Source organism: Porites lutea, chromosome 5 (genome assembly GCF_958299795.1).
Source record: "Porites lutea chromosome 5, jaPorLute2.1, whole genome shotgun sequence".
Taxonomy (NCBI): domain Eukaryota; kingdom Metazoa; phylum Cnidaria; class Anthozoa; order Scleractinia; family Poritidae; genus Porites; species Porites lutea.
In genome coordinates, this window is record NC_133205.1 from 36750996 (window position 1) to 36759372 (window position 8377).

The window sequence follows — 8377 nt, forward strand, 5'->3', positions numbered from 1 at the left end:
TTCAAAATATTTGTTTGTCAGCGCGTTTGTCGACAATAATCTGTATAGTACTCCGGCAGGTTGTAGTCGGTCAATTTTTAATTCTGTCAAGTTGTTGTAATTTGTTGTCGTAGCCTTTACACTGGGAAAAAATCGTTACAAAGACTACAAATCCTTACACTGACATCGATCTTGGGGAGCCTGTGCAAGGACTCGAACAGCGTACGTGTCACCGTACGTCACCGTACGTAATACATGGCAGAGGGGAAATACGTCATATATGGTAGACGAAATGTTCTACAGCTGTCTAATTATTTTTCTGCCTTGATCACTAAGATTGAACGCATTTGTGATGAAATCAACATTTTGAAAAGCTCCGACATCCTTCGAAAAAAAAACATGAAATGTTCCGATCGCAGAACTTCGAACAAGTCACACCAGATAAGGTTGTTTATACATCCGTTTACCTGTTCCTTCGGGTGACCGCTGGGTGATGGTCAATGTTTACTTTCTTAAAAGAATGAACGTGAAACGGGATTCAGCGTCTTTTTGCTCTTCGTTCGCATTAGTTTTAGTTTCATATTTATCAGTTTTAGTTACCATCAGTGGAAAAGAAAATCTCGATGAGCAAATAGCGTTTGATGTTGCAGGAAGTCAACAACCAATCTCGTTTTCTTCCAATGATCAGAGCACGGGGTACATTGTTTACTGTCCCTGTATGGGTAAGTTATAAATTATTATGAAAACATTATTCATAGTACATAAAAGAAACAGTACTTAACAGAATGAGTTAGATGTATCTTGGTGCAGAGGCCTATGCGGTTAATTCGTTTTTTTTTTGTAAAATCAACAAAGAGTCGAGGGTATTGTGGAATTTAATATCACCCAAAAAATATTGATGTTCTTCATTGTGTAAAAAGTGTATACCGTAAAATTCCGAAAATAAGCCCCTCCATGTATAAGCCCCTCCAAATATAAGCCCCCCAAAATCGTAACGCAAAACACCCTCTGTTCATCGCCCCTCCCAATATAAGCCCCCTGGGGGGCTTGTTCTTGGAATTTACCCTCGAATACAAAATAAAACAAAGCAAAAATGGTAAATTTCATTTCCACTACAAGCTATTGTAGCCCAACCGATTTTATAACGCAAATTTCCCTCGGTCCATAAGCCCCTCCGAATATAGGCCCCTCCAAAAATAAGCCCCTCAAAAAGGGCCTTTGAAAAATATAAGCCCCGCGGCTTATTTTCGCAATTTTACGGTATGTTGTGGTCGTGCTTGTGGTCATTTACCCGGGGGAATTTATCCCTTGCCCTTGGCCCTTCCTATGACAGCCCTGTCTTTTTGCCCAGCAGGTGTGTCTCTACTGTTCCTGGAAAAAACTAATTTTTTTTATTTCTTTGGCATTGCATACAGGTCGATTTGGAAACCAAGCTGATCAGTTCTTGGGATCACTTTCATTTGCAAAGGGACTGAATAGGACTCTTGTACTTCCTCCCTGGATAGTGTACCCAAGCTACAAAATTGGAGGCTCTGTAAGAATTATTGTTACTATATTTTCAAACATAAATGTAAAACTATTTTCTCCAGACTTGCCAACTCTCACCCAATCTCATGGTGTTTTGGAAAATATCATTCTGATATCAAATGTTACTTTTTTTGAATAAAAACGGAAATTTTGTGTTGATTGCTAGTGCTTGTTTAAGCCTTGATGGCACTTTGTCCAACACTTTGGCCATGAAGTTAGCTGATAATTCAGAGGAATCGACCCTTTGCTGTAAGTTTCATCCCAGTTATGACCTCTTTTGTGTCCTCAAAGAGTCATCAAAAAACTAAAAAAGTGGTATCTTGTCACAAGTGGGACCACACTAAAACAAGGTACTATTTAAATAAACAATTAATTCCCCCAATGGAAACAGGGTTGGTTTAATCTTGGTCTGGAAAAAATGAGAATCTCACCACTTTTTGTAGAATCTCCAATTTTTTTTACTAGTCACCAGATTTTCCTTGATCAGGGGTTAGCAGGTCTGATTCTCAGAGATGCCAACCTGTGGAGATCTAATATCTGTGGAGATCTAATAAACAATTTTAGGATTTTGTCTGCCACCTCCCAAATGAGACTTTTCAATGGCAAATATGGGGAGGAAATAAAGGGAGATGTAAAGAACCGACCATAAGAGGACACAGAAAAAATCTGAGCCCCAGATGGGATTTGAACCCACGACCCTCCGTGTTCTAGATTGGATACTCTGACCTCTAAACTACTGAGGACTCGTTGGTGAGCAAGGGTCATTTTTGTGGGTTGGACTTGCGAACCACATCACGCAGTCACACAGTCCATCACAAGCAACACATTAAGTCTTAACTGCATCACGCAGTCACATTAATTGCAAGAAATGCCTCGCCTATGAAGGAGCCTCCAACCAACCAACCAACCTATGCCACTGATAATAATTAGTATAATAAAGGAAATAAAGGGAGATGTAAAGGGTCGTGGGTTTGAATCCCATCTGGGGCTCAGATTTTTTCTGTGTCCTCTTATGGTCGATTCTTTACATCGCCCTTTATTTCCTTTATAATACTAATATCAGTGGCATAGGTTGGTTAAATATGGGGAGACTTGTTTTAATCTATGGTTTGATTTATTTTCCAGGAGAGGGTACCATTTGATGAATGGTTTCTTGTAAAACCACTTGAAGCTTATCACAATGTTATAACAATGGAAAAATTTATGAAAGATATTGCACCAAGTTTTTGGCCTCCTGGTCAACGTATAGGTTGGTACTTTTTTTCTGTAATGATGCTTCTTAAACTCCTGGTTCAGTTGGACTAAACTATTTAAGACATAAGGGTTCCACCGTTATTACACATTCAGACCTAGTTTTAAACATCAAAAAAAGTAGATTGAGATGGTGCGGTGAAGGGATATAATAGATGTGACTGACTGAGATGTTGACGTTGTGCATATTTTGAGGTCAAGACTGTCTGAAGAACACAAGAATGACAGTTAGTCATAAATATTGACTGAAACAACATCATTCTTGTAAATATTGCATGTACAGCCTGGGGCAGTACTTCCATTTATGGGCTGGATTGGTATGTGCAGCCCTATAGGGTATGGTTTTTGAAGATCTTGATCCTGATCTTGATCCTTAATTGCAATTCTTATCCCCATTTTCCATGGTCTCACGCACACAAACACACACACAACAAAGAAACGCTTGCATTTTTAGAGTCCTGCTGCTAAGCAAGCTGAACTAACTATACCTTAGCAAATTAGGAAAGCAATTTAATGAATGTTAATATGTTGCCATTAACTTCTTAGTTTCTTCTTTTCCCTTCAGGTTTCTGTTACTCCTTTACTGGGCATAAATGTAGAATGAAGGAGGGGAATCCATTTGGTCCTTTCTGGGATCATTTTAACATAAATTTTGATGACTATCGGGAACACACTGGCATGTTGTGGGACACGGAAAGTGAACACAGCAGACAAGCCTGGCTAGAAAGGTAAGAAGGAACATCTTTTTGAAGGTGTAACAGTATTGCAGTGAGGATGTGATATTGGACTTAATTCTGATCTTAATTTATGATATGTTAGTTAGGCTACATGTATTGGCCATTTTGAAATAACACATGAGACTGGTCCAGTGTTGTGTCCGTTGTACTATAGCACTGTTTTGGGAGTGCTGCCCGTGAGGGACTTCCATGTAACAGTGACAGGGATGCTGTTCGGAAAATTAGAATTAGTATAGGTAATAGCATGATTAGTAGTGATATTTGGCATAAATACCACGAGTGATATTTCAAAATTGTTATACGTAATTTCACGAGCCGCTGAAATATCTCGAGTGGTATTTATGCCAAATATCACGTACAAATCATGCTATTATTTGTTTATACTACTACCCGCAAAAGGTTTGTAATTTTCACATGTAGGTATTTCAAATTAAGCTGAAATACCACTCCTCTAAGCCAATCAAATTGCAGAAATTTCTCATGTAGTAGTATAAAACCCCTAAGGGAGACCAATGTGTGGGTGGCTCAAGGTTAAACTGACCCCTAAATAAGACCATACTAAACAGATATCATGGCAGTTTTTTGTAAATTTCTTTATGCACAGCCCTAAGCAAATTAACCTGAATGGGCAAATATAGTGACTGTCTATCCCAAACACCCTTGGCGAGACCAGAATATGCAATTTACACTCCTAAGCTAGACCGCAAAACAGTACGTATTTTTGGGTGCAAGAGCCATAGTGGTCCCTCTCTGGCTCTTGGTATGCACTAACAGTCACACAAAAGGTTTGGAGCGAAGCTGAAAATGGAGACCTCGACTGGGGAGAGACGCTAAAAATACCGACTTTTTTTTCTCTCGCCTCACACGCCCTTCACTTCGCTGTGTGCCCGTGAGACTCTTACACTACTTCTACGCAACCCTAAACCTATTTTGAGAAAGAAAAAAAAACAACTGTTTTTAATACAGTCTACTCCTAAGTGAGATGATGAGCATCCTCGGCACTTTTAATATGTTAGTCTCCCCCAGGGGGTGCTGCTGCTTCTTTCATTGGCTATTACAAGGTTATGCAGGAAACTGGGAGGAGGAGTAAAAGGAGACGAAATAATCGGTTCTTTGCCCAATGCACTTTACATGAAAAACTGGTTATATCTTTCTCACTCTACTACAACTGAGCTTAAAATTTATCATTTCTCTTTAATTATGACCATATGGTACTTTATTGACAGTGCACAGTTCTTAACAGTATGCAAGACAAATGTCACATGAAATTAGTGAAGTGCCTTGATGAGTCTCTCCACAGCTCATTGAATAGGGTGCTCTTCCTGGATGTTTGGGTTGTCATGGGTTTAAAATAAATACTCGACATTTTTTACCGTTGATTTTTTCCACGTTCGTGACTTAACAAACATGTTATCCTTCTCACAAGAAACAAAACAGTCTGTAATTTTGAGCTTACATTACGAGACCCTTATACAATTCTTGTTTTTGTCTTCGCTGATCTTTAGATTTCCAGCTTCGGAGTATCCTGTAATAGCTCTGATGGGAGCTCCTGGGGAGTTTCCTGTCCGGGGGCAAAACTGGTGGCTTCAAAAGTTTGTCCATTGGTCAAAGAAGATTAAAAAGAAAGCCAAGGAATTTATTAAAAGTGTTCTGAATAATGAGCCATTTGTTGGTATTCATCTACGCAATGGTGTTGATTTTGTAAGTTCTATCGTTCGTAACTGTATGATAGTGTTTTAGTGTAGTTAGGAGGAGAATGTTGACAGGCGATTTTGCCCAGAAAATAGTGTTTTTCCTTCGGTTTCCAAGAATGACAGGAAGTCTCGAACAAGAAACTGACACAAGGGACTCCCCCCTCCCCCTTTCACGCAGGCTAACACAGAGGATTGTGAGGTAATCCCCTCCCGGGTGAGCGTTAGTTGGGAGGCACTTTCCCCCTCCACCTCCCCCTCCCCCTCCATCCCTTTTTTTCGCTCTGGTTCAACTGGACGAACTCGCGCGGAAACGCTTGCTACGCAGTGAGACTGTGTTTTTTTTATATTTGGTTTTCGTCAAGATCCCGGCCAGGGAACGAGGGTATTTCGCTTTATAAACAAATCTTTTCTACATTCAGCATTTACGGCTTTTGAACGGATCAAGTCGGAAGTAGTGGAAACATGACAGTCACACGATACCAAAATTAAAGTTGCCGTGATATTTTTCATTTTGTCGATTTTAGCTTTCGAGTGCGATCTTAGAATCTTGAATTTTGACCCACCTAGAAATTAGAACTTTAGGAAGGGGAAAGTACCGTATCTTCTGAGGCTTCGTTCATAACTGAAGCCCCCATATGCATGCATAGCACAGTCCGCAACAAAAAAGGACGATGGTAACCCTGTGGGGGTGCTGCCACATTCTCCTACATGCCGACGTACTATTGGTGACCGGCGGTCATTTTGCCTACGCATCGTGTTGCTAACGTCCCGTTCACGAACGTCTTAACGAGGGCTACACCTGTATATATCTCGTTCTTTCAGCCATGACACGAAAAGACTCCTATAAACAGGTGTATATATAGCTCATTGATCAAGCTTAGGACTTTGGCGACTGAAACAAACACGTAGACGACTCGTAGTCGAAACGACCGCAAATCGACGTACTGACTAATCTTCAGTGCTACTGACCCCTAACAACCTAGTTCTTTGACATTCATGTGTATTGACCATGACTACAAACAAATATGTTTTACCCCTCTGTCCTTATTCTACCTTAATACACAATCTTTCATCGAGGATTTTTCGCCAAAAAAATTATTTCTTTCACAGGAGAGGGCATGTGAACACGTCAAAGATCCAAGGCAGACCTCATTGTTCGCTTCAACACAATGCATTCGGGAGGGTTCCAAGAAGCTAACGTACGAAATGTGTTTTCCCCCAAAGAAGGAAATCCTCAAGAGGGTTAAAAAGGTTGTAAAAAAAATCAAAGCTAAAAGAGTATTTGTGGCAACAGACCACGATCCAATGCTGAAAGATTTGAGTCAGGCGCTGAAATCACTCAAGGTAGGATATTGTTTTAAAAAGCTAAGCCACTGCTGAAGCAAACGTGGAATTAGCCTCCCACGCAGGCGTTTTTAGGGGAGCTCGTTTTTCATCCCTTCCCTAAAAATGCCCCCGTGGGAGGCTAACGTCGAATAGGCCATTTCTGAGTTCCCCCGGGCCTCTGTTTCGAAACGAGGGTAGGTGCTCAGCCTTTGATATGGAAATCATTTTTCATTCTCATGCAAATAAAACTCATTTTCACAAGAAAGGTTGTGCACCTAGCCTCATTTTGAAAATGAGGGTTTTTGGAACTCGGAAGTGGCGTAATATTTGGGGTGGCCTTGTAGTGAAGTAGCCCCCGAGGAGTTCGCCCCCAAGTTCTATATAAGCTACAAGTTCAATTATATGCAGCTTTTGCGAGCGGCCAAAACGAGGCTAGTCCTCTGTTCTTTTTGGCTGCCCGAGAGGGCAAGAGCAGGCGGCTATCTTGCCAAATTGGGATTTCCCTCGTTAGTACCGCCAGAAAAAAGTTATAGTGGCCTTATGGTAAATCCGTTATTGATCAAGCATATTCGGTCAAGAAGGCTGGATATTGGCCACGTCCTTTTTTTGCGTTTTTACTGACTTTGACCTCGTCTCGGGCCTTAGAAAGAACTTCGGTTTGGCCAGTATCCTGCGCTATCATATGACCGGTTCGGCGAGCGGGTATCATGAAACGAATACTTTGTTCTGATCGGCTACCGGCTGAGCGAGTAAGATGGGCCTGTCTTGCCCGCTTGGGGTTTTCCGCGTTGGTCCCGCAAGAAAGATAAAGAGGACTAGGCTAATATCCTCACTGAGTTAATCTTGTCCTCACTCATGGTTAATAACACATACTTGGTTGTAGATATAACGTACTAGAAAGAAGTATTTCTGGGTATGTAAGGTTAGTTAAGTTGCCACATGAACTTTGACGGGGCGAACTAGAACGGGGGGCGAAACCTCTCGTTACCAATATGGAGGGTATGGTGCCTATACAAATCGGGAAAATCCCTGGTTGAAGAGCAGGTTGTCGAAACGTCAGTCACTGCCAACAACAGTCCCCACACTACGCTGATCAGATTCTACCTACCTGTTGCAGGTTTCCGTGCATAAGAGAAACCCCTCAGATGAAATCAGTGATCCAATAGTAGACCTGGCCATTCTGACGATGTCTGATCACTTCATAGGAAACTGTGTATCAAGCTTCACTGCATTTGTCACTCGTTATCGGGCAGTGGAAAATAAACCAACATCATTTTGGGCTTTTGATGAATAGCGAGACGTTCAACGCAATCTTGTTTTTTCTTTAGCGCTGACTGGTGATGTACTATCATCCTCCGATATTGAAATTTAGGTATAAACATGCACGAAACCTGTTAATGTGGCCACCTTTCAGTATACGGGTTCGACTTAATTTATTCTTGAAATAAAATTTGGTTCTTAATAAATCTTCTTTTAACTAAAACTCTGTCCTTACACAAAGTACCTCTTTACCCTAAATAAATTTTGTTCAGTCGTAATTATAATTTAAAAATGTATTGAAGAGACAGTTACATGCAAATTGAGGCCATAACACTTTTGCTTACCATAACTAAATTGTTTCGAAAACGTCACAGGTCAGGCGTTGGCAGGATGGTATCTTGTGGCAACCTCGTCCCAGGGCTTTTACCTTTAAAAAAAGTTGGAGGGGTGGAAGGGAAAAAGCTCTGGGGAAGAGGTTGTTGACCTTGCGGGGCTCCTTGGTGTCTATTTTCGTTAAGGCCTGACTGGCACATCCAACATAAAACACCAACAACAGATACAAAAGAAAGAGCGATGACTTACTTGTAAAACATAGGCACGTTT

The 8377-nt window shown here is 41.0% G+C and overlaps 1 protein-coding gene across 2 annotated transcripts; it reads left to right on the top strand.

Annotated features, from left to right (window-relative positions):
* The first annotated feature begins 271 nt into the window (after nucleotides 1-271).
* On the top strand, nucleotides 272-8058 carry LOC140938697 (GDP-fucose protein O-fucosyltransferase 1-like). Of its 2 annotated transcripts, XM_073388198.1 has the most exons (8): nucleotides 272-425; nucleotides 630-701; nucleotides 1395-1513; nucleotides 2632-2755; nucleotides 3323-3485; nucleotides 5000-5195; nucleotides 6299-6532; nucleotides 7632-8058. In XM_073388198.1, exons 2-8 carry the CDS (start codon nucleotides 698-700, stop codon nucleotides 7806-7808), a joined length of 1017 nt encoding a protein of 338 aa, XP_073244299.1. In that variant the 5' UTR covers nucleotides 272-425; nucleotides 630-697; the 3' UTR covers nucleotides 7809-8058. The 2 variants fall into 2 exon arrangements, with proteins under 2 accessions (XP_073244299.1, XP_073244298.1); XM_073388197.1 differs by lacking the exon at nucleotides 272-425 and having other exon boundaries at nucleotides 449-701.
* Nucleotides 8059-8377: the final 319 nt, after the last annotated feature.

Coding starts and splice junctions, on each gene's coding strand:
- LOC140938697 (XM_073388197.1), top strand. CDS start 473: ATGGTCAATGTTTACTTTCTTAAAAGAATGAACGTGAAACGGGATTCA. Junction 3,486..4,999: donor AGACAAGCCTGGCTAGAAAG/GTAAGAAGGAAC, acceptor GCTGATCTTTAG/ATTTCCAGCTTCGGAGTATC. Junction 5,196..6,298: donor TACGCAATGGTGTTGATTTT/GTAAGTTCTATC, acceptor TTTCTTTCACAG/GAGAGGGCATGTGAACACGT.